General features: G+C 33.8%; 1 protein-coding gene across 11 annotated transcripts in view; it reads left to right on the top strand.

Annotated features, from left to right (window-relative positions):
- Window positions 1–27,658, top strand: part of Dmd (dystrophin) — a 2,251,111-nt gene that overhangs the window by 1,432,714 nt on the left and 790,739 nt on the right. For all 11 annotated transcript variants that reach the window (XM_076562037.1, XM_076562042.1, XM_076562041.1 and 8 more), the window contains 2 exons: window positions 11,057–11,198; window positions 13,833–13,982. In XM_076562037.1, coding sequence (XP_076418152.1) covers window positions 11,057–11,198; window positions 13,833–13,982 — 292 coding nt within the window. The remainder of the gene's footprint in view (window positions 1–11,056; window positions 11,199–13,832; window positions 13,983–27,658) is intronic.

Genomic DNA, 27,658 nt, shown 5'->3' with positions numbered 1-27,658 from the left:
ATGTATTATGGCTTCCACTTGAGTATTTTTATGAGATTCCTGAGTGTGTGAATGAATGTGCCCTCTTGAGCTCTTTTCTTACTGTTTGTTTTGTCTAATTCTGATGAATTAATTGTTGTTTTATCATATTATATTATATTATTATTAAATAAGCACATTTTAGTGGCTAAACACAATATGGGGAATTTTCAGGAATTCAAACTTTAAACCATTGTTTCTGGTGAACAAGGAGCTTTGCTCCAAATGGTTATTCAGGGGGCTCTCAATGATACTTTAGTTTTTGTGTGCATGTGTAACACCAACAGTTTGACTGTTTGGCTTTCATGTCCTTTCCTCTGTTAGAGCAAAATTAAATACTATCACCTGTGACTTGAATTGGGATGAGTGGGTCAGGGCTGGCTTATGAGTGTGACCTGGCATCTGTGAGTTGTCTACTTTTATTCAAACCCCACAGGTAAGACATGTAAATAAATAATGATAATGGAAACTGAAAAATGATAGCTGAACAAGTAAGAAGAGTTGAGATTTTCATTGAAGATTAAGCTGGTCTGTGCCATGTGCATTTTGCTCTAGAGCCAATGACTCAGTGAGGCCTTTCCTGGTCAATATTGCATTTTGACCACTCTTTGACACTTATTCAACATTCCTTATCACTCTTTGCTACTGCTAGTTGCTTTTATTCCTGAAGTATTTAACACTATGTCAGCATCTGTATACTTTATTTCTTTGCCTTGTTTAATATCTCTACTCTCCAGCAATAGAATTCAGATTGTACACAACAGAGGCCATTTCTATATTACACCTCACACTAATGAACCATGACAAATGTTTGCTGCATTGTAATCATACATATACTTGACCTAGATCTGGTCAAAGCTGGTTACACACATACTCACAGATTGACATCAAGATTTTAATTGTATTTGCACAGAATAAAAATGTTAAAATAGATTGTCAGAAAAGAAAAATAAAGCTGTCAGATGGCACACAAAAATCTGAATTCAGATAGTTGGCTTGCACACTTTTACAGGTGTTATAATAACACTTTCATGCATATAAGCATGCACACTTGGGCAAAATTGAGTTAGAACTAGAAAGCTCATTATTCACATGCTTCCTTCTTTCTTATTTATTTTACCCATTGTATTTTATCTACTATATTTTGAAAGCTGCTAATGAAGCATTAGGCAAAATTTGGGTTTTCTCACAGCACACAAAGTTCTTACAAGTACACTCTGAGGTGATTGCCATTTGTCCCAGTATTAAGCCAAAGAAGCTGAAGCCTTGTGGAAGTTAAGTAATTTGTCCAAATGCCCTCAATTAGCTGAAAACATTTTGATTCGTATTTGGTTTTAATGAATTTTCCAACTAATTCTTTGTGTCATCCATTTGCAAACCTACCTAAAATATGGTAACCATTTAATAATGAGAAATAGATAGCTGCCCTGAATACTCCTCATATGTTATCTACCCAAGGATAAACTAATTTATACTGAGAGAGCAAACTTAGCAAACCTCTTTAAGGTTTTAGACATTGGCAGTATATGGCCTGATAGACATACAGATATGAACAACACTAGCTGCATTTAGTAGGTTATCTTTACAATAAGATGACAGGAAGTTGAGCCATGTTGGGGAGATCTAGTGGGAATCTAGAGAGAGAAACAAAAGAAAGATATGAATATTTTTACTGTATACATTTTGAATGTTTCAAATAATAAATGAAATAAAGTAAATCATAATGAAAAATTAACATGCACACAATTTGTGGACAAAACCATAATCCATCTCTGAAAAACATGCTGTTTCAATAAGTAGTATGTATGAATTTCAATCCTGACAAGGGGAGATCAACCTGGCCAAGTTATCTGTGTGTCACCTTAATTTTGTATATGTCTAAAGGTTCTCAAATGGCAAGATACTGGCTATTCTTACTTTCAGTTGATTATTTTAATGACTTGTGAAAGCCAACTTTTAGAATAGCAAAAAGCTAAAAACTGGTTGGACAGAAAATTTAGGGATACTTTTGTGCTGTGATATCACAATGTCAAGAATCAGGTAAGAATGATAAAGGTTTAGAAAAAAATACTTTAAAACAGTAAGGTAAGTAGTTACTTTTTATAATTTGTGGACACAATCCATAGAAAATAAATGGAACTGTGTGTGGGGTGGATTTGGAATTAAATTTCTAGTGGATCATTATACATGGATTCAGCAGTAAGGGACAGATCACATTAGGATGAAAATGGTATCTGTTGGAAAACTGAGGCTGGTTTCTAAAAATGTCTATGTCTCAGCTTGAAAACTCCATTATGAAACCTTCAACTTATAAATGAAATATGAATGAAGAAATGTCATAATATTCTAGTTAATAGGATAAATTACACAATTTAAAAGTAACACACGTATTGTAAGTGATTAAGTATTGTGTGTGCATGGATGTTATGATTCTAGATGCATTTTCTAAAGTTTCTATCTAAACATTCACTAAAACACCTGGAGAGAAAATTCTCATGTAGAAAATGAGATACAGCATCACATGTCTGCATATCAGGTATACAAATCTAAGGTTTATTTTCTTCATTGAGAAAATTATGTAAGCAAGATGAAGTATGGATCGACTACTAGAAAAGATTCCAACATGAGAATATATAGTACTTGGCCTACAGCCCTGGATAAATACACGTACATGTACTGTCACATTAGAAATCATGTCATGGAGATTAGACAGTGCCCTCCTCTTACAATAAGAGCATCCCCATAGAAATATTCATAAGAGTAATGGTAAATATATTGAATTTACATTAAATTTCATTGATAACTTTTCCTTTCTGATTATTCAAATCTCCCCTATCATGATATACTCTTCCTTCAATTGCATCACCAATGTTTATACTGTAAATAGTAATGGAGCCATATTTCAGATGAAAACCATTATTTAAGATAAAAAGAACAGCTAAATGTATTGAAATGCCTCTAAAAGAAAAATATTTCCCATTTAATTGCAGATGGGAAAAGTTAAATATCCCATTCATTGTTATTACTACCATATGCCTGAATAAATCCTAACATAAGCATTAAGCAAGTAGATAACCAAAAAAAATAATACTTCATCTGATGAATGCCAACATAAAACAAAATTAAACTGTTCTGTCAAGAGACAAGCCTGGAAATGCTGTGTTCTGTTGCTTTCTGTAATCATCTGAATACATAAATTCAAATTGCAGCTTTTCAAAGTTTAAGTTGAGGCTCTTGAAATTTCAGAAAACATGTTCGCTTGGAAAAGCAGATTACAAGGTCCCTGTGTAATTTTTGTACCAGGTTTCTATATAGTATTTGAATTGTATGGAAAATACAAGACAATAAATGACTACTAAATATTTTCATATTTTAAAATGTTATACTTTTTAAAAATTAAATCTTCAGAGAAAGTTTTCTTTGTTGTATAAAGAGATGGTAGCAAAGCTCTTAACCAGGGCTTCTAGTTCTTAATGATTTCTTCTATCCAGAGGTTTTTAAAATGTTTTATAAATTAGTGTACAGTTAAGGTCTATAAAATGATCTGCAAGTTATTGCCTTTCAACCTAACACTGACGATTAATTATAAACTGAATTTAATTATATTTAATGCATGAATGGACCTTAAATATTCTCAGTGCCCAAAAAAACTACAATCAGAAAATACAGCAGAATTAAATTTGAAATTTCAAATTACATTTGGAAGATAGTAATTCTCAAAAAATAATTTACTGATTTAGTACAACTACACTAATCTTCACGTAGATTTTTTTTATAACTTAGCCAAGTAAGCTATTATTTAGGTTAAAATAGCTAAGGTGGCAGAGGAGGCTAACCCACCAAAAGATGAATGTATTTTTTTTTTTTTTTTGGTTTTTCAAGACAGGGTTTCTCTGTGTAGCTTTGAGCCTTTCCTGGAACTCACTCTGTAGCCCAGGCTGGCCTCAAATTCACAGAGATCTGCCTGCTTCTGCCTCCCGAGTGCTTGGAATAAAGGCGTGTGCTACCACCGTCCAGCTTGGATAAATGTATTTTAAATATTCCATGATTTTTTTTTACAAGATCCAAGGTAAATTATTATTGAATAAGAAACATTTAATAGTACAGATATTATAAAAGAATGCTTCATAAATCAATTGAACTGATTTTTTTTGCAGAAGAAATAATATCAATTCCTAGAAACACTTCATGGTAAGAATTAATTCTAAATGCATTTAAAATGGATTAACACTTACATTTTTGGTGAAAACAAACGTATCTGGAATAAAATCAACATGCAAATAATTATAGAATATAACCACTTTAAATATACCTAACAGTGAAGAAAAGAATAAAGAAATAATCTATGGGTTTTGTGTGTTCAGAAACAAATCAAAGCAGAACAAAAACAGTCTAAAAGATGAAAGAGAACCAGAAATGTGTTCTCCATAAATATATTTATGTACATGTGAAAAACTTATATAAACAAACAGAAAAATGAGAAATGCACAGTATAAAGTAGATAACAGAAACTTTGGAGCCGGGCCACGGTGGCACACGCCTTTAATCCCAGCACTGGGGAGACAGAGGCAGGCGGTTCTCTGTGAGTTCGAGGCCAGCCTGGGCTACAGAGCGAGATTCAGGAAAGGCACAAAGCTACACAGAGAAACTCTGTCTTGAAAAACAAAATAAATAAATAAATAAATAAATAAAAAGAAACTTTGGTAAATTTTATATGAATAACATGTTAGCACTTTTACTAATAGAAGCTAAAGAATATCCATGAACATTTTTCTATTTATTATAAAATATAAAGAGAAATATTTAAAACTAATGAAAATATGGGAAAGCTGACATTTTCTAATCCTTTTCTTTCTTTCTTTCTTTTTCTTTTTTTTCCCCGAGACAGGGTTTCTCTGTGTAACAGTCCTGGCTGTCCTGGATCCCACTTTATAGACCAGGCTGGCCTTGAACTCAATGAGATCCACCTGCCTCTGCCTCCTAAATGCTGGGATTAAAGGCATGCACCACCACTGCCTGGCTTGCATTTTCTAATTCTTGGTGATAGTTAATGAATGTCTTTAATGGCAGTAATGCCATAATAATTAACTAGGAATATTGAAATTCATGATTTTTATTTTTAATTTTTTCTTATTCTAAAGAATTTATTAGATACATGTGCCAAAATGAACAAACAAATATGTTATAAATTTGCTTGTTACAATGAAAAATTGTAACTAAATATCTAATAACAAAGGAATGGTGAAACATGGCACAATCCATTACAGCTTATTACTGTGATTTTTTATTAATTAAATGTATTTATTTATTTTACATCAGGACTGCAGTTTTCCCTCCCTTCTCCCCTTCCATTCCTTCCCACATCTCCCTGTCACCACTCAATCCACTCCTCCTCTGTTTCTGTTCAGAAAGGTGCAGACCTCGTATGGGTATCAACAAAACATGGTATATCAAGTTGAGGTAGGACTAAGTTCCTTCCCTTGTATTAAGTCTGGACAAGGCAACCCAGCATGAGGAATAGGTTCCCAAATCCAGCCAAACCTTTAGGGACAATCCCTGCTCCCACCCTTAGGAGTTCCACAAGTAGACCAAGCTACACATCTGTCACAAGTTGAGAGCCTTGGTAGATCCCATGCAGGCTCCCAGGTTGTCATTTCAGATTCTGTGAGCTCCTATGACTACAGGTTAGTTGTTTCTGTGGACTTCCTTGTGATGTCCTTGACCCTGCTAGCTCATACAATCCTTCCTCCCCCTCTTCAACAGGATCCCCTGATCTCAGCCTAATGATTGGCTGTGGATCTCTGCATCTGTTTCCAGTTACTGGATGAAGTCTGCCTGATGACAATTTGAGGTAGTCACCAATCTCTGAGTATAGCAGAATATCAACAGGCATCATTATGTTGACATTTTTTTTTCTCTGATAGTGTGTGGTTCTATCCTAGGTGTCTGAGTCATACAGCCTCTGGGTCCTAGAACTCTGAGTAGTGTCAAGGGTAGGCTCAATTTTTTTTTAGTATGGGTCTGAGGCTGGACTAATCATTGGTTGGCCACTCCCACAACCACTGAACCTCATCCAGAACATCCTGTAGGCAGGACAGACTGCAGGCTAAAAGTTGTATGGCTGGTTTTGTGTCCCCTTCCCTCCACTGAAAGCCTTGCCTGGTCACAGGAGACGACTAGTTCAGGCTACATATCCACTATTGCTAGAAGTCTTAAAATGGCCATCTTACAGATTCCGTTCAACCCCCATAAAAGTTCCAATAGAATTATTTACAGACATTTAAAGAGCAATGGTCAACTTCATATGGAAAAATAAAAAACGACGATAGCTAAAACAATCCTGTAAATGGAGGCTTTTCTGTCCTGCCCAGTCCCACAGTCACTTTGAAAATAATCACTCAGAGGCTTAATATTAATTGCAAATTGTTTGGCGTATTGCTAAGCCTTATTACTGAGTAGGTCTTACAACGTTAAGTTAACCCATTTCTATTAATCTATGTTTTGACACTTGTCTTGTGGCCTTACCTTTGGTCTAATACATATTTGTCCTCCAGCATCTGGCTGGCATCTGCTCCCGACTCTGCCCTTCTACATATATCTCTGCTTGGATATCCCACCTATACTGCCTTGTTATAGTCCAAAACATCTTCTTTATTAACCAGTCATAATAAAACATATTTACATCATACAGAGGGGTTATCCCACAGCACAATCCTGTAGAATAAAAAAGACATTCTGGAGGAATCACCATCCTTGATTTCAAGGTCTACTAGAGAGCTATCTAGTAATAAAAACAAAGTGGTATTGTCATAAAAACAGACAAGTAGATCAATGGAATCAAATCAAAGACCCAGATGAAAATCCACACACTTAGGGACACCTGATTTTTGATAAAGAAGCCCAAAATATGCAACAAAAAATGAAATCATCTTCAACAAACAGTGCTAATCTAACTGGATGTTGGCATATAAAAGAATTTAAATAGATCCATATCTATCACCCTGTATAAAACTCATGTCCAAAGTGGATCAACGACCTCAACATAAATCCAGTTACACTGAACCTGATAGAAGAGAAAATGGGAAGTAGCCTTGAGTGCACTGGCACAGGAGACAGCTTCCCAAACAGAACACCAGCAACACAGATACTAAGATCGACAATTAATAAATGGGACCTCATGAAACTGAAAAACTTTTTTCTGTAAGGCAAAGGACACTGTCAATAGGACAAAATGGAAACGTAGAATATGAGAAAAAAAACTTTTCCAATCCCACTTCTGACAGACGGCAGAACTTAAGTATGTAAAGAACTCTAGGAACTATTACTCTGAGTCTTAAAAAATATTTTTCAGAGTAATTAATAACCTAAGTCAACTAAGCTTAATTTTTGTGTTTGTACATCTGAAGATTGGACTCAAGGTCCTACATGTGTAAGTGAAGTACTCTATGACTTAACTAAACCCAGCCCTACTCACAGTAGAATATTAAATGAAGAAAATTTGTAAATAATATTTATAGGGCTTTGTCATAATTAACTATATAAATCCTAATTATAATGATTAAGCACATATATTTTCTTGGCTGAGTACTTATTTTTTTGGTTTTTCAGGACACAACGTCTATGTGTAACAGCCCTAGCTATCCTGGAACTCAATTTGTAGACCAGGATGGCTTAAAACTCATAGAGATCTGCCTGCCTGTGTCTCCAGAATGCTGGGATTAAAGACCTGTGCCACCACTCCCAGCTGGTTAAGTACTTTTAAGAGTGTAAACATACAAGCTTCAGTGTGAAACAGTCAGTCACACAGTAAACCCCTTTATCTATGTTATGAAAACATCATATTAATTCTATATTGTGAGAATTAAAATTAATTTTTTTGCCTGTATTTGAGTAGTATTTTGGAGTGTAGAAATGGAGGAAGATTGCTTGTAGAATAGTTTCTTGCTTTATGAGAATAAAATGTTTGTAATTTACCAAAAAAGAAAAAAAGAATTTAACCACACAATTATATCTTCTGAGAGTTACTACAGGCTTTTGAAATTTTATTCTGTACTTGAAGCTTCTCATCTAAGACCAGATTCTGAAAGTAAACAATGTTGTTCCACATTCTAAAACAAACTTCCAGGAGTTGAGATAATCTATTTCCCTATAAGGTTTATCAAAGTAACAGTAGCAGTAATTCTACTGCAAGAAATTTCCACTTCCCTACCCCCATGCCTTGAAAGAAAGAAAAACTGATGCAGAACAGCCAGACTCAAAATTGGAGAATATTCTAATAATACTTCAGTCATTTAACTTATGTTTCACTCATATATACAAAAGGGAGGCATATGACAAAGGTATGACAGAGAAACAAAGTTGTCTTGGGTTTTCAACCCTTTATATGGTGTCATATTAGCTGGCAGCTTTCCCACACCTCCCCACCACCCTTTTGTTCATATCCAGAATGATGGTACCAAATACCCTCTTGTTGAAAGTGTCTTTAAATGAAACACTATAGTACACAATGGGGAACAAATACCACATTTCAAAACCCATATTTTTTTTTAAAAAAATGGAAAGATTCTTTTAGAACAGAAAGGCAAACAAAATTGAAAAGAATGGTAAGCTCACTAATTAATTCACTCATCATGTATTTATTATTATGCACCTGTTCTATCGCAGACATTGTCAGAAAACACAATTATAGTAGCAAATAATCACACCGAAGCCTTCACTAAGGGTGTGAGAGACAGAGGGATCAACAAGGAAAACCAATGATGGAACATACTAATTTTAGAGTCTAAATAGAAACCCCCAAACAGAGAGGAAGTATAGAAACATTGAGGGGAGTACAGTTTTAAATAGAATTTGCATGAAAAACCTAGATGAGGTGACAGGCAGTCATATTTGAAATTGAAGAAAAAGACTTCCAAGACAGAGAAATGAGTAAGTCTGCCTAGTATATTTGAAAAAAACAGCAAAGAGCCCAATGGTTATCAAGAAGTGCGAAAAAAAAAAGTATTTGTTCAGAAACCACATAAAATCAAACCATGAGCCAAATTTGCCGTAAGAGCCTCTCAGTCTAGACTTTGGAAAATAAAAGAGAAAATGTTAAGAATTTAGATGAATGTTCATATTTCTTCATGTCTAAAGTTACAAAATACTCTTCCAGAATCCAAAAGATAATTTCTAATTCAATTGAATACTTGTACAAAAAAATCAAGGAAAGAATTCTGTAAGAATTAAATATCTACATAGAATTTACAATAAAAACCTTTTGAGTATTTTTCTTTTAATAGTGGATAAGAAAAAAGTGAAATACATAAAAGTTTGAGGGTTAAGAAGAGGAAGGATAAGAATATTTTATAGATAAATATTACTCAATAACTAAATTGGAAAAAAAACACACACAGTTTAAAATTCCCAGCAAACATAACTGCAAAAACAGAGACTACAGCCGGGTGGTGGTGGCACACGCCTTTAATCTCAGCACTCAGAGGGCAGAGCCAGGCGGATCTTTGTGAGTTTGAGACCAGCCTAGTCTACAGAGCGAGATCCAGGAAAGGCGCAAAGCTACACAGAGAAACCCTGTCTCGAAAAACAAAACAAACAAACAAACAAACAAACAAACAAAAAAAGCGCAGACTACTGAAAAACTTTGATACTACTTCTCATATGATGGGATATCCTCAAAATAAGTCATTATATAATGATTTCTGGCAATACATTTCCTCAAATGCAGTAAATTATCAATAAACATTCATTAGCTTGATGCAAAACGTCAATTATTAAGTAAATGTTTAAAGTAAAGAAACCCAAATTGGCATCAACACTCATCTTGAATAATATTGATTACTATATATACAAGAGAATGAAGAAACAACAAAACATATGTAGAATTATAAACAGAAATTTTAGTTTAAAATGCAAGACATAAAAAATGATATATGGTATTATTACCTTTGCATAATGCTTACATTACAAAATGATCAAGGTGACAGATTACTGGATACATTTGAAGTTAGTGATAATGAGAAGGAAGCAGGGTATGTTTTATAACAATCTATTTCTTTCTATATATGGTAAGTCTAAATTTTACATTTTCATAGAGCTATATATTTATATATGTACATTTTTATATGTATATTATACTTCAAAAGGCGTCCATGAAATCTCTCAAAAGATGACAAAAGCAAATGTAAGTCATTTTAAATATGAACCATTCTGCCTACCCATAAGTCCTTCAATCCAATATCTAAAAGTGAATTTATGGTTAAGTAAAAAGTATATAACATATGCATTTTTATAATTAAATACATCCACTAGGATATAATAAATTATAAGTCATTTCTGTTATTTTTGTCTCTTTTCAGAAAAGACTGTGTCATAGTTTGGAAACATTTGCATAGTGTTTTTCTTTTATACCCTTGCTTGTACTTTCATTATTTAATCTGCCATAAAATATTCTTCAATTAGGCCTTTTGTGAAACCCGCAGCTTCATGTTATGTATTTGTACTACTGCAGTAGTTTTTCCAAAGAGAAAAATTTGCACACCTCTGGCCAGGAAGAAATATTAGGCCTCAAGACATTCTTGCTTGTCATAGATGGGAATCTCATACACCATGGCCACAGATGCTGCTAAATACCTTACAATATATTATGACAGCCGCTCACAAGCAAGAATTGTCTAATGTTGAGTGTTGCCACAGCCTAGGTAGTGGCTTCACAAATGTAATAACATAGGATATTGGAATTTTTAAAACATTACTATCTTGAGCAATTTTTGTTATATTTGAATATTAAAATGACTTTGTTCAAAGTGAATGTAACTCTTAAAGATAACTCATAATATTGCTTGTTTCTAACATGATTACTATGTTTTTGGTTTTTTTATTATCAATTATAAATACTTTATTTTATATCTTTGTTTATCTTTTTATTAACAAAGTTTTTATTCATTTTACATACCAATCACAGAAGCGAGGGATCAGTTTGTTTGTTTTTTAAACCTTGACAGGTATGCCATTTACAATAATTTTATTATTCTCTCCACAGGAGTGAAGAACAAAAGAATGTCTTGTCAGAATTTCAAAGAGATTTAAATGAATTTGTTTTGTGGTTGGAAGAAGCAGATAACATCACTAATACTCCACTTGGAAATGAACAGCAGCTAAAAGAAAAGCTTGAACAAGTGAAGGTAATTTTGTATAAAAACATACCCAGGGCCTATTTGTATAAAGCACATACAAATCTATTTTAATGTGTTGAATCATTGATTTGATGTCCATTATGTTATCTGTAGTACTTATCAATGTGTTTTCTCCCAGCCTTAATTTCTCTTTACTAAATGAATGTCAATCTACATACATGCATGCATACATACATACATACATACATACATACATACATGTGTGTGCATTTAGAAACACATTTTCTTTATATATGCATAGTGTATGGTGGTTATTTTGAAAACTAACTTAAAATTCTTAAAATTAATTTTAGACTTGTTTTAGGATTATACAATTCCAATGATTTTGAGAATTGAAGAGCAAAGCCTGAAATCAAAATATCTATATCTAAATGGGAACAACTTTGCAATCTGCTTTAAGCTTCATTACTGAGGACTGCGAGCCTCAATAAAGAAGCAAAACATCTCTTAGTGAAGATATTCGTTTTCAAATTAACATTATTTCAGCTAATAGCTAAAGGTTTTACATTAACCTAAAGTAGGGTTTAGCTTTAGTATATTTTATGTGAATACCAAAATCATCACACTGGTTCATTTTACATACTGGTTAAATAGACACACAGTGTGTTCAAGAGAATTTTTATGATATCTGATATTACCACACCTGGCTCATTGATGTAACCTAATTGTACAGACAATTTAATTTTTCTGGTATTAGTTTTAGAAAAGGAACTTTAGTTTGGGAACTACATTATTTTAATTCATAAAGGAAAGAGGAATGAAAATTAATATTTTATCAGTGTCAAATATTAGATTTTATTACAACTCTAATTTTATTTAATCTTCATATGAATTCTTGTAACAGGTTGTTATACTTGACATTGTAGATGGTTATACAGTCAAATGGAAATAGATTTAACAATGATTCAGTTTATTTATTCAAGTATATTATATTTCAAATGGATCCTATTTCTTTGAATGAAAAAAAATTACATCCTATCATGGATAGAGTACAAAGTAAAACAGTTTCATTATTCAGTAAACAAATATTGGCGATACATTGAATATCAGATATTATACTATTTATTTGACATTTCAGTACTGAAAGTTTGTGAGACATTTGTATACCATTGCACTCTTGGAAAAAAAAAAACAAGCCCAGTCCATTCTTGGAAAGCAATCTTTCCTGAATATATTGTGTAGATGTAATCAATCGTCTTATTAAATAAAAAACACAAAACCAATGCAAAGAAAAAAGCTAAGAGATCAGAGCTAAGAGCCTTACCCGTCTGCTGCAGTAGCCTCTTTAGCCAAGAGTCCTACTTCCTGTGTTTTTGTCTTTATATAGACTTTCTGTTCTGCCTTCTCATTGGTTGTAAACCCAACCACATGACTGCATTGTCACTGCCTGTCTGTACAGACCTCCAGGTCTTCTATGGTTGGTATTGAGATTAAAGGCGTGTGTCTTCAATGCTGACTGTATCCTTGAACACACAGAGATCTACCTAGCTCTGCCTACCAAGTGCTGTGATTAAAGGTGTGCACCACCACCGCCCAGCTTTTGATATGGCTCTAAGATCTCTGACCCCCAGGCAACTTTATTTATTAACATACAAATCACATTTTAGTACAAATAAAATATCCTACAATACTGAGTGTCATAAATAGAAATATAATTGATAGTTCATTTTATGGACATATTTGGCAACATTCATTTATGAATAAATGTGCATTGATTTTTTTGTTCTCCTTGGACAACCTATATAATATTGTCCAAAAGAACTTTGTATAAAGACAGATAAAGTCTTCATTATCTGTTTCTGTAACCATTAACTATATGTGCCTTTTGAAAAATGACTTGAATGAACAACTGAGGAAGTTTTATACTGTGTTGCATTTTAGTAGCTACTCTATTGGATGTCTATTTCTAAATAAAATGTAGTTATAACTATCATGGTAGGTTTTTGGACCTAGGGGAAAAGGGAATAACAATATGATGCTAAATGGAAGATTATAAATTTAAATTCCAGGGTGAGTTGAATTACTACTCTATTACTTATTAGTCTTGTGTCCTTGCAACTTATATTTAAATCTCCTGTCTCAGTTTTCTTCTATACAAAGTGACAATAATAATGCTTCAGATAGCTATTATTATTAGTTATACTTCATATTATTTTTATTTTCATATATAGAGAGGAACTGAGATAATATATGTAAGGAGATCAGCACAATATTTGACAGCATGTATATGACAACTTGGTATCTACTCATAGGTGTAATGTTGTATGTTATGACATGCTAAAATACCTTAGTGTTTGATGGAGTTACTCACATTGTTCTGTTTCTGATAAAGCATACGTTTTTGGAATGACTGCTTACTGCTCAACATCTCATCTAACACTTTGCATTTTAAAACACTCTCAAATGAATAAAATGATGTAGGTATATGTAGGGAGGTTTATCTAATTAGAATTAGATGTGCCCATTAGCTCTGTGCTCTGTGGAAGTATTTGCTATTTCACATGCCGGTGGACCTTCAGTCAAGATGTTTCACTTTGATAGAGTAATCAATAAAGGTGACATAGAAGTAGTTGGAGTTGCACTGTAATTCATTTTAAATGTTGATGTATTTGTCTGTTCCAGTTACTGGCAGAAGAGTTGCCCCTGCGCCAAGGAATTCTAAAACAATTAAATGAAACAGGAAAAGTTGTACTTTTAAGTGCTCCCATAAGACCAGAAGAGCAAGATAAACTTGAAAATAAGCTCAAGCAGACAAATCTCCAGTGGATAAAGGTAAGACATCAACCATCTTCTCTGCCACATGTGTTAAGTATTGCAAGTGTTTGTGTTTACTTTGTTCCTTGAGTGTATTCTTGTAAGGAAGCAGAATTGTGGATTATTATTTTGGTTTGTAACTTGTCTATCTGATTTGGCTGTATTGTTTGCTATAAAAGGAAAGCAATTTGTGATAGTGGATGACTTTGCATTAATGATCAATGTCGAAGTGTGCACCAATACTTTTTTGAAAAATTGTTCCATATGTTGAATCATTGATAAAGCAATTTAATTGAAGTGAGGTGTGTAGCTGGAGTTTTTTCTAGTCCTGCCCGGGCTCACAGTCATCCAGACCCAAATAAACACACAGATGGTTATATTATTTAAACTGTTTGTTTCTAGATTGCTTCCTGTTGATTGGGGATGCTGGTAGTCTTATGCAGGCTTCTTGCTATCTAGTCCTTATATCTTAAATTAACCCATTTCTATTAATCTGTAAGTTGCCACGTGGGTTGTGGCTTACCAGTACTTTACATCTTGCTTATCATGGCTGTGCCTGGCAGCATCTCCTGACTCACCCTTCCTGTTTCCAGAATACTCTTCTCTGCTTATACTGCCTATACTTCCTGCCTGGCTACTGGCCAATCAGCACTTTATTTATTAATCAATCAGAGCAACATTTCACAGCATACAGATATCAACAGCAGAGGTGTTCAAGCTCAGCAAGTACTTTGATGCAGAATTACTGTTTTAGACCAAAAATATAGACTTAAGTGATAATCAATGCATGGTAATATTCTCAAAAGTATATTTAATTTCCAGTTACCTTACTTGCAAGTCTTTGTCTTTCTACCCAGGACAAACATTAACATTGCTGTAAAATACAAAATGTTTATCAATTTAATACATATATGAAAAACAAATTGAACACAAAAATTTATATTGCAATCCAAATACTTTTGATCCAGTAGCATTTATTTATTCAAAGGAAATATTTCTCTACTGTATAATTGTTACAAATCTGTGATGTGTCAAATGAATATCCATGTATGAATATGCTTCCATTTTGTTTATTTATCAACCAGGCCTGCAGTAGCTCAGTGACAACTCTTACAGTCTTTTTTGTTGTTTTTTTAATATTGTTCATTGATATATGATTAACCCTGTCATAAAATTTATCTATTTAAAATATATAGTCCAATAGTTTTGCTTTATTATTTAAAATCATTCATAAAACATTTATATCACAAAATTTGTCAGATAAGCAATTTATTATAAAATTCCTTGTAATTTATTGGAACCATTATCATAATCATCATCTGTTCCTAAAAATTTCTGTCACCTCACATCATATCCCCCTTTCTTCTTTAGAAAGAGATTGACTATGACCATTAACAATTTATAACCAACCCCCTTAAATGAAAACAAACATTCATAAAATAATATTTTGAGAATTTGGGCATAGTTTTCTAGATTGCTTCCTGTTGATTGGGGATGCTGGTAGTCTTATGCAGAACTGAGAAAATTTGAGTTAATGACCAAGTCCTGGGAATATCAGCTATAACTGTCTTGTAAAATAGTACTCACACAACCATTTTGGTTTTCACTTGCAATATAATACTCAACAGTACATGATGTAGTCAACAGATTGTTGTAAAATAGGTTTTATATCAGGTGATTTTACCCAGTGAAAGATAATGCAAATGTTCTCAACATTTTTTTACACATTAAACTACAATATTTAATAAATAAATAAGAAAAATTACAAGTTGAACTGCTGTAAATTGAGAACCATTTGCTGTTGCTGTGACAAATTGGTAGATGCTACAATAAATTCATTGTAAAAATTTGTTAGCTTATTTTGCTCTGGGTAATTTATCTTTAATGGAGTATAGGCAAGCATTGTTTTAAGGCAAATATCACCATTAGTTTAAATTATGGACTGTCAAATAAGCATCATCTGGGGGTTGCACTAACTTTTGTCTAAGATACAACTTTACATTTGTTTTCTTTAACAATAATATACTATTATTTTACACCACATTATGATCCTATATTATGTTTAAATCACATTCTATCTTACTTTACTTTAAATGAAAAGGTGAAAATATAGAACGTTGTAGGTTCCAGATCAATCAGTTGAAAGAAGCTTTGTGAAGCTAAGTTACACATCTTCCAGATTCCTGATGCCAGCTTCTGGAAAGACTCTATGACTTTTAAGACCAATATTGTCTTAGTTACTGTTTTCATTACAGTGAGTAGGCACCATGACCACAGTAACTTTGATAAAGGAAACATTTAATTTAGGTTGCTTGTTTATACTTTCAGAGGTTCAGTTCACTATCATCACAAAGAGGAGCATGGCAGTGTGCAGGCAGACATCCTGCTGGAGCTGCATGTTGGCTTGCAGGCAACAGGAAGTAGACTAACAGTCACACTGAGGGAAGCTTTAGCAAAAGAGACCTCAAAGTCCACCCCCACAGTGACACACTTCCTCCAATAAGGCCATACCTCCCAATAGTGACGCTCCCCTTTGGGGCCATTTTCTTTCAAACCACTACAAATATAGTTCTCTATTGTGAGATAACTGATCCCAAAATAAATACCACTTTTTAGGCATTTGGTAAAACTCCATTGACTTTCTTGTATATATAATATACTAGAAACAAAGGAAATACAAGTATTCTCATTTAACCCAACTATTATTTTAATGTTAAGGAAAAGGATCTAATTTCTTTGAAATAAGTCAGAAAATGCTTCTTTGTTGAAAACTGGATTCTGTGTTTCATAATAGTGTGTCTCTACTGTAAAACAGTTACTATTGTATAATATAGGAAAACATACATATAGTTTTATATCTACTATTTATTATTTAGGCAATTTTATACACATTGTATTTTCCTATTAGTCATAATAAATATGATTGCATGCCATAAAACTAAATTTTGTTTCATATTTTTATTTATAGTTACTTATATTACTCTTACATTACTGTTTTAATTCTTTACTGTCATGATAGTATAAAGTAATACACTAAGACTGAAACATTTGACAGACACAATTAATAAATTGCCCTACAAAGTGAATTTCAGTAAAGTATATCTTCCTAGAAAAATCTGATTTACTTTATCCAGGAAAAAAATAGGTTTAAAATCAAGCTTAGAATAAAAGTACTTTTATAATAGTGCCGAAATTACTTTCCAATGAAATCACAAAATAAATACCATGAAAGTAAATGCATAGTTAAATTCTTAAACCAGAACATTTTCTAAAGTACACTACTAACTGTATCTAAATTACCAGAAATTGGGTTCATTTTATATTGACCTCTAATCATATTATTGTTAAATATCTATGCAAGGAGTAAACATGTCAATAACATTCTTTAGTTCATGTCAATGAAAGAATTGAATAAATTGTTGGTTGTTTTTTTTCAGGTACATTTTCCATGTAATGTCAGTCATTAGTAGTCATTACTACAAATGTAGAAAGTAAAATATAGAAAATTGCATAAAACAAAACCTTAGCTATTCCACTCCTTGCTAAAATATGGATTATGCTCCAGTCAATTTTCTATCACAGTATGGTGATTTTTAGATAGTGTTAGTAGTGATCATTCACTCTATACCCTGCTATAATTTTTTTTTAACTAAAGAATAAAAATTTTTCACTAGAGTTGTTACCATGCTTACTGGTATTTATGGTGCCCATAAAAGACTCTATAATATATAGTAGAAATGATGATAAATAGCTCACTGAGATAGAGGTAACAGCAGAGATCAGGTTATTCTAAAGGATATTTGATGTGATCATAATATTCCCTGATAAAGCATATGTAGCCAAATTTCTAAATGGTCTTATTAAATAAAAAACACAGAGCCAGAAATTTGGGTTAAAGCCTTAGAGAAATCAGGGAAATACAGAAAGCCATCAGCCAACCTCACCTCACCAACTCCACAGCTTCCAAAGAGAAGGACTTCCTATCTACCCAGGCTTATATGCCTTGTTTTTCTGCCCTCTCATTGTCTTTTAGCCCAGCTACCTCACTTCCTCTTCCTACACAGCTCTGTCACTCTCTGTCTGTCTTTACAGACCTCCAGGTCTCTATGGTTGGTATTGGAATTAAAGGTGTGTATCACCATGCTTGGCTCTGTTCCCTAATGTGGCCTTGAACACATAGAGATCCTGCCTGCTAAGTTATAGACTAAATTCTAAATGGTCTTATTAAGTAAGAAACACAGTGCCAAATACAGATTTAAAAGCCCAAGAGAAAAAAGCAGTAGCTAAGAGCCAAGACCACCTTATCTTACCACTCGCTGCCGTCCTTCCCCTGAGAGAGAGACCTTCTTCCTTTGTCTCTTGTGTTTTATTACTTTCCTGTTCTGCCTTCCCATTGGCTCTAAGCCCAGCCACATGACTTCCTTGTCACTGCCTGTCTATACAGACCTCCTGGTCTCTATGGTTGGAGCTGGGAATAAAGACTCAAAGGTCACCACACTTGTCTGTGTCTGTGACCACACAGACTCTCCTGCCATGTACCACCACCTGACTGTAGCTGGAGTTTTCTCTCATGGTCCAGCAAGCCTCGCCAGTCCCTTAGCCCACTTATAAAATAAACATACAGATGCTTATATTATTTAAACTGCTTGGCCATTAGCTTAGGCCTATCATTGTCTAGCTCTTACTCTTATATTCAGCCCATTTTTATTAATCTATACTTTGCCACGTGGCTCGTGGCTTACTGGTACCTTACATCTTCCTTGTCCTGGAAGTGGCTGCAGGCAGTCTCCTCCTTCCCTTCTTGTTCCCTTAATTCTCCTCTCTGATGGTCCCACCTATACTTTCTGTCTGGCTACTGGCCAATCAGTGTTTTATTTATTAACATATTTGCCATACAGAATATCCCACAGCACCTGACTTCTATTTCTGGCTCACTAATAATCTCTGATCTCCAGGCAAACTTTATTTATTAACATACAAATAAAATCACATTTCACTATAATTAAAATATCACCACATTAAGGCATTAAGGGTGTGTTCTGCCTGATCTCTTAGTTTAGTTAAAATGGCTGGCCTTTTCCCCCTGATCTCTAGGCAAGCTTTATTTATTAATGCACAAATAAACTATCATCCCATTTCAGCACAAATAAAATATCACCACAAGTATATTTGTGACACAGTCCATGTAGTCCTTTATTTTATAAATCTGTGAGCTGAAATGGTAATATATCAGAAAAATGATGCTCACTTGGTTAGTGGGCATATAGTCTGATGGTTTTTAAATCCGTCATCTGGAATATATCTTCATGTACTTAAGTTTCATGAGCTTATTTATTTATTTCTTCACTATCTAATGAGTGACTATGTATCACATGCTATTCTAAGCATATCATTATCAATTCCTACTCTTGCGTTATTTAAAGGACATGCATAATTTTATGGGGCTTGGTCTTATAAATATTCATATCTCTAATTTATAGTTATTAGATAGGTTGAAGCTGAAAGTTGGGGAATGGAGTGGTAATTTAGTGTTTATAATATAGTTGTCCTTGACTTTGAATCCTATAAAAGTGGACACTGTGATGTTTTTATTACTTGAATACATCTCAGCTTGCCTGAACTTTCCCACTTTTGCCTGCTCTCACATTACAATTTTTAATAGTCCCTCTTTTTGTTTTTGTGGTTAACCACTTTTAAATCAAAAAGATCTACAGAAAGTCATCCTCTTAATGAAAACAAACTTCAGGCTCTTAGAGATGGATTCATTACAGTTCTCAATAGCTATAATTGTAATTATTGCTAATGCTCTTAAAACCAGCAGCATTATCTACCTTCTAGACATTTCAATGACGTTAACAACATTGGCCTGTCTAAGAAACTTGATTGTCATTATTGCAAAATTAGTCACTCTGTTAACAAGGTAAATTTGTAAGAATATATCCCTTTATAATCCACAATCTATTGGGATTTTGGACATTAAAATATGGATTGAATAATTTATGAAGAAAAAGTGAGTAATGTTGATGAGAAAGTAATTTTCTGTGGTCATTAATGATTAATGATACATTATGTGTTCTGTTGATTACCAGGTGTGTGGTCTTATACCTTTCTTAGACATACCTCATTTATTTCACTTCTCAATTCAAATAATGATAGATCTAGTCTTGCCAGCTTATAGGGGAAATTCAATGTGTACAATAAGTAACATAGTACCTGCTGCAATTTCATTGCATAAAACAGTTAATTATAAGTGTAGGAGTAGTGTAAAATGCTAAAATTTAAAGACAAAAGACATCATTCTGTATGAAACAACTTACTCAAATAGTGATAACTATGGCTATTGAAGAGAAACCTGAGTTAGGAATGAAAGGGCTGTTGTGAGGAGCATTCAAGGAACTAAAACAAAAACTTGGCCCTAATAGAAAGCACAAAGACTTTTCAGCCAGTGACTCCCCATTCCAAAAGGTATTGACTTAAAAAAGTCTTACCACGTAGCATTTTATATGAAAAGAGCTGGACAATACTGAGTTTTTCTCTTCACATTTTTAATAAGCCCAAGCGGACACTATTGTATACATACACCAACATTTTCACTTTTTAACTGTGAACCTACCTCATTTGACTTTTTAACCTTGAATATATGCGCATGATTCACTGGACTGGCTCTAACTCAGGAATCCAGACCTCATACTCCTTCTCTTCTCTTCAGTCTTGATGTTGACAGAGTGATTTGAAGAAAGTTATACTGCTGTCAGATACTGTTTATTGGGAATTTCCACTAATATGCTTTGTTCAAGACAATGCTATTTTTGAATTAGATAGATGAAAACTTAGTATGTATTATACAATTCTAATATTTGTGCTATGAATCATTTACATATGAAATTTTTCCTTTCATCACTATGTACATACTGAGAATGTATATCCAACATGGAAATGTATTCTTTAAGTTTGCTATGGCTCACACTTTATTTAAAATGTAACATTTTCTAGTAAAAATAGATTTTATTATTCTTGGCAAACTCTCTTTCCCATTCACAATAGATTTAAATGAGAAAAAGAGTATTATAATGATGAAAAGAAAATGAGGAGAAAAATTTCATGATTCTTGACCTTCAGTATAATATTGTTAAAGTCCTTTATTATCACAAATGTGTTTGCCCTATGGCAGTGAATTTGAGACAGTAGAAAAAATCATACAATAGAAAAGGATTTTGCCAATACACAATGATTTTTCCCCTTTGTTTCTGCAGGACTTTTTCTTACTAGATTATATGACATCAAGTCTAAAACTAGAAGGACTTTCTTTCTTCTTAATAATTTAATAATCTTGAATTCAATGGAGGCTTTTATATACTGACTACTTAAACTGAACTGTAATAAGGAAAGAAGATTAAAGGCCATATTTAAGGATACAGATTGTAAATTCTAACCTAGTTTCATTTATTATATCACCTGAAAAGCTAATATGTAATGTGAAAATAAAATAACAGGGCTATTTTTATGAAAGGTCAGAATCATACCCAAAATGAACATTTTACTGAATTCTTTATACTTATACATCAAAATATATTAGTTTATTTATGTACCAAAAAAGAATTTAATACTAAATCCTGACTACTATATGCATGTTAGCTGACCCCCTAGTACTTCAAACTGGAGAAAAGGAACACAGACCAGAGGATATATTCTGTTTTGGTCATGGACCACCTGCCAGGGCTTATAACAGATCTGTAATGGATTTCTTACCTTTTATTGTGTAGTAAATGGATTGATAGATTGTGCCTGTGGCCAATGAACCATGAAACCCCTGGTTTGGAGAAAAGAGTTTATCACACTTTGATGTTATTTCAGTCTTGTGTCAGTGGAGAAGGATGAGCTAGATTATCTGCAAGTAAGTTGAATGCCAAAAGCAGCATTGCCCTCATTTATCCCCCTTATGTAGTTCAGGGCATGGCTGCTGTGTGGCTTATGAAGGGGTGATCGGAGCCTGATGGGGAAATTGTGGTTTTCTGCCTTTGAATCTGCTTGCTGATGTTAGAACTAATTATCAGACTTCGGAGAGATTATTTCATTGTTTGTTGCTAGAGAAAATCAATCTCTTTTGCTGTACAAGTTAAAGTATTTGAGTGGAATGATACCATTCTGATTTGTGAACATTTTCAGTTATCACTGGAAAGAGTTTAGTTCTTCTTTGGCATGCTCAATCAAGTGTGGAGGAAAAGGGGTAGACCAGAAAATGGGCTAGAAACCAAAGTACAAGGTTACTTCAAGAAACCTCATTTGTTTTGATAGTAGTGATATGTAGGGAACATACTGATGATTGTATATTCTATACAAACTAAAAATAAATTTCTTTTAAAGTTGACATACTATGTTTCTGATGTGAGGGATATCAGTGTAGACGAATTTTTAAACACTCTTATTAAATAAGAAACACAGAGCCAAATATAGGGGTGAAAGCCATAGAGATCATAGAAATAATGAGAGTCACAAGCTAACCTTAGCTCACCATGCCACCATAGCTTCCCAAGAGAGTCTTTTCCTGTCTAACCTGTGTCTTAATTGCCTTGCTGTTCTGCTTTCTCATTTGCTCTTAGCCCAGCTACCTCACTTCCATGCCACTGCCTGTCTACACAGATCTCCAGGTCTCTAAAGTTGGAAATGGGAATAAAGGTGTGTGTCACCACGCTTGATTGTTCCCTACTGTGTCCTTGAACACACAGAGACTCTGCTTGCCATGTGATAGGATTAAGGGCATTTGCTGCCACTGCCTGACTTTTGTTTATGGCTGGCTATATCCTTTGATCTTCAGGCAAAGTTTATTTATTAACATACAAATAAAATATCACCACATTTCAGCACTAATAGAGTATCACAACATATCAACATTTTGAATAAGATAGCAGTGTTTGGGATTATTTGGATTTGATAAAAGAGTGAAATTTCTACAACTCAATTGAACAGTTTAAATTACTATTATAGAGATTATTTTGCTATTTCTATCTTTACAGATCCTATTCCAATATAGTAATTAATTTTAAATCACTTCCTTATTCTGTTTTTATTAGTACTGAGTCTCTTCCTCCTAAAATTTTTGAGATTCTGATAAAGGGAGAAAGGAAAAAGATTTTCTGGTGTTAGATAGATTTCTATTTATTGGAAACTAAAAATAGACATTCATATACAAGAGGAAATAATAGAAAAACACTTTATGATTAAAATATTACTCTGTGAATGAAAAAAAAACTATTTTAAATACTAAAATAACAAGGGAAGATACTGTCACTAACATCTCCTATCATTTGTACTGAAACTGTAGATGTAACCAACCGTCTTATTAAATAAGAAACACAGAAACAATGTAAAAGAGAAAGCCGAGAGGTCAGAGCTCAGAGCTAAAATCTCACCCTTCCTCCTGCTGTCCCAGCTTCGCGAAAAGAGACCTACTTCCTCTCGGTTCGTATTTTTAAAGTATGTTGTTCTGCCTTCTCATTGGTTGTAAACCCAAACACATGACTGCCTCGTCACTGTCTGAATGTACAGCCCCCTAGGTCTTAAAGGCATGTGTCTCCAATGCTGGCTGTATCCCTGAACACACAGAGATCTTATGGGATTAAAGGCGTGTGCCACCACCGCCACACTCTTGCTATGGCTCTAATAGCTCTGACCCTGAACACACAGATATCTATGGGATTAAAGGCGTGTGCCACCACCGCCACACTCTTGCTATGGCTCTAATAGCTCTGACCCCCAGACAACTTTATTTATTAACATACAATCAAATTAATATTTCAGTACAAATCAAAATAATATTTCAATACAATTAGATTACCACCACATTTCCCCTTTTCTATTTTAATAAAAAGAAAAAAAGCAAAAGGTTATGACTAACAAAAGAAAAACTATATACAAAAGTACAATAACTATATACAATATATACAAGTAATAAATACCTAAACAGGTATTTGACGAATCAGAGAAAATAATTCCATTATCTATCCTATTTTGATAATTCCAAGATGTATCTAATGTACTTTCTATCCTAATTAATTTTCAACTATAACTAACTAATCTTCAACCATAACTAACTAATCTTCAACTCCCTCAGAGACCCAAGAAGGGAATAATATTAGCTAACAAAAATAAAAACAGGAAGTGCATGCAAGCAACTTCCAAAAAATTTTGTGAGTTGACAGAAACAGCCAGCTGCCTGGGCAGTCACCTGAGGTTTCTCCGCAGTGTTGGGGCATCATCTTCAGCCTATAGGCTTAGTGTATCTGACAGACTCATTTGTGAAGTAGGATGTACACAAGGTCAACAGTTCAACCTCACATTGGGTGAGAGCAGTCCACGTACCAGAAACACCTGAATTCCACTAGTGTCCTGTCATGATTCAGGATTTTAAATTCTGGAAATTGTTGACAGTTTTTTAATTCAGCTGTCCATTCTTCTTGGCTGTGTATATATGGCTTCATCTCAGCATCCCCTTCTTCTCCACATCCCTCTATTAAATGCCAGTCTACTTTTGAGAGGCATGAGCTTTCAGCTGCTGTTCCATTGTACAACAGAATCCATCGGCCCTCTGCCTGTTAAGCTGCCTTCGAAGAAAAGGGCACCGTACCTTTTCCGGATGCGAAGGCCACTTCAGGGATGGGGCCATATTGTCCTGGCCTCAGAAGATGCCTTTTGATAAAGCCATAACCACACTTGTTTTGGCAAGAATCAGTAGTCCCTTGTTTCGTGATCTGTCTGTCCATTTTGTCCTGTTGATTCGAGGATACTTTGTTGTCCAGTGGCTAACTTTTGCCAGAATGAAAGTTGACTCCATATGCAGTTTCTTCAATGCCCATATTTTCTCTAAAGTAGATTGGTACTGCCAGGAGCCGACATGTCTCAAAAAAGAAAAATTTTCTAAGTTATTAAAACATTTTAAATGCCATATTCTGTAGATCTCTGAAGGGTTTGAAGATGACCTGTCTAAAACATCTCTGCTCAATTTTTAAAACATATCTAATATAACTACAAGTTCTATGATAATGTCTAACTACTAGCTTTCATTTCTTTATATCCTAATAGTTGATAATAATAACATTCAAGGATCAGAAATTTGCATTACATTGTTAAATGGATGGAATAAATACAATTAGAAATATACATATAGCATTTTCTAACAATATCAGTTTCAAATTTGTGTACAATATAAAACAATTCAATCCAATGTAAAGTATTTAAAACTAGTAATTGTCTTTTTCTTTTCTTTCTTTCTCTTTTTTTTTTTTTTAAACAAGAACTTTAAATCTAATCTCCTTTGCTTAGCCTTTTTCCTAACCCTTGACAATAACTTGTAACCAACCCCCCTAAATACTGAAAATTATCCCAGACCCAAAACCCATTAAAAAGACCAAAAAACCACCCGCCCCACACCACCTCTTTGGGAATGTGGGCGTCGTATTCTTAAAATTGCTTCCTGCTGGGTATGGGCGAAGTTTTCTTTATCCTGAAAGAAAAATTTTAGTTAATTGTCAAATTCTAGGAAAGGTAACTATATCCTTCATTATCCAGTCTGTGTATAATGCCAAAGTTCAGGGTTTATCTCAAGTCCTTATTCAAGTAGTCTTTGAGACTGGATCATCTCAGCTAGTCATCTCAAATTTGCTCTGAGCACCTTGTAGTTCAAAGCTGATCTATGGATGATGTTTGTCAGCTTAATGATATTATTATTGTCCACGTGGAATTGTTGTTGTTGTGGGGCCCCATCTTCTTTCTGGAGACTTCAGTTGATGTTAGGTCTGGCCATGATTTCCTGCAGAAAACTGATAAGAGACTCGAACACAAAAACATATATATGCAGCTAGCCTTTTTTCTAGAATTAGTTAGTACTCTATGTGACCATTCATATCTTAACAAAGTTTAAAATGTATATATATATATTAATCTTGTAAATTTTGATATAAAATTTATACTTTGAGAAAAGTTTAAAGAATCAGAATAGAATCAAAGAGTTGAGATTAGTAATAGAATAGTCCCTTAATTAATTTTGCTTTTGTCCTGTACCATAGCAGAAGATGGCTCTTATTCTGGCATGATACAGGGAGTTTGCATTTTCCTTTTAACAACATGCTTGATTTTAAAGAAGGAGAGAGCCATTCTCCAACTCCAAAGTCAGCTTTAAATTTTAATTGAACTGGGACTGTTAGAAGACCAATAGTGTTAAATCTTTAGAGAAAAGCAGAAACAAACATTTAGGAAGACATAAAATTTTTTTAGATAATATATACACATACACCGTTTCACTCTGTTTCTTGGGATAGATGATTTGTCCCTTTTCTTCAGTTGTCTCATTTGTCCAGTGTTCTTCAGATTCCTTAACCTTCATTCTCCTAAAAGACAAAAACAAAAACCTTTCCCCAAGACTAATTTTGGGGATGTTTCCTTTTGACAAGTTATTATCTGATTAAATGAAAAGGCATGTGTTATTGATACAAGTTAGTTTAAATTGGATGTTCATGCTGGTTGATGAATTATCACCTCCTCTAATTAAGAGGTCTCTCTTGTTCAAATCGAACCTTTATCAATTTTGATGGTACCCACAGCTTATCTTCTCCTGTAGAAACAAAAGCAAAACCACGTCCCCAATGTAATACATACCCTGGTTTCCATTCTGAGGTCAGCACATCCTTAAAGTATATAGGCTGATTTAATTCTGTAGTTTTTTCTATTATCCAATGTCTCTCTGCAGCTGTTGTTCCTTTCTCATTGGCATTCAGAAAATTCAAAGTTAGAAGAGCATTATGCAGTCTATTTCTGGGGGTTTTTGTTACCCATTTCTGTTTATTTAGCATATCCTTTAGAGTTCTGTTTGATCTTTCTATAACTGCTTGACCTGTAGGATTATGTGGTATGCCTGTAATATGCTTTATATTGTAATAAGCAAAAAACTGTTTCATTTTAACAGAGACATATGATGGAGCATTGTCAGTTTTGATTTGTGCAGGTATACCCATGATGGCCATAACTTCTAGCAAATGAGTGATTACAGAATCAGCTTTTTCAGAACTCAAAGCAGTTGCCCATTGAAATCCTGAATAAGTATCGATAGTGTGGTGTACATATTTCAATTTTCCAAATTCTGCAAAGTGAAACACGTCCATCTGCCAGATTTCATTTCTCTGAGTACCCTTTGGGTTACATCCTGCTGGTAATGGTGTCTGATTGTAGAAGGAACAAGTAGGACATTTCTTTATTATTTCTTTGGCTTGTTGCCAGGTTATGGAAAAATCCTTTTTTAAACCTTTACTATTAACGTGATGTTTTTTATGAAATTCTGAGGCCTCCAGCACATTTCCTATCAATAATTTATCAATCTCTTCATTGCCTTGTGCTAGAGGGCCTGGCAGACCAGTATGGGATCGAATGTGAGTTATATATAAAGGATGATTCCTTTTCCTGATTGTATCTTGTAATTGAATAAATAGTGAAGTTAATTCTGAAGCATCAGGGATAAATTCTGCAGTCTCAATATGTAACACCACTCTTTCAGCATACTGAGAGTCAGTTACTATGTTGAGAGGTTCTGAAAAATCCATTAATACCAACAGAATAGCATACAATTCTGATTTTTGCACTGAATTATACGGACTTTGAACCACTTTACTTAAATTTTCTGATTTGTAACCTGCCTTTCCTTCTTT

Source organism: Peromyscus maniculatus, chromosome X (assembly GCF_049852395.1).
Source record: "Peromyscus maniculatus bairdii isolate BWxNUB_F1_BW_parent chromosome X, HU_Pman_BW_mat_3.1, whole genome shotgun sequence".
Lineage (NCBI taxonomy): Eukaryota > Metazoa > Chordata > Mammalia > Rodentia > Cricetidae > Peromyscus > Peromyscus maniculatus.
The sequence above is the reverse complement of the archived record's forward strand: the minus strand, read 5'-3'. Positions and strand labels throughout refer to the sequence as shown.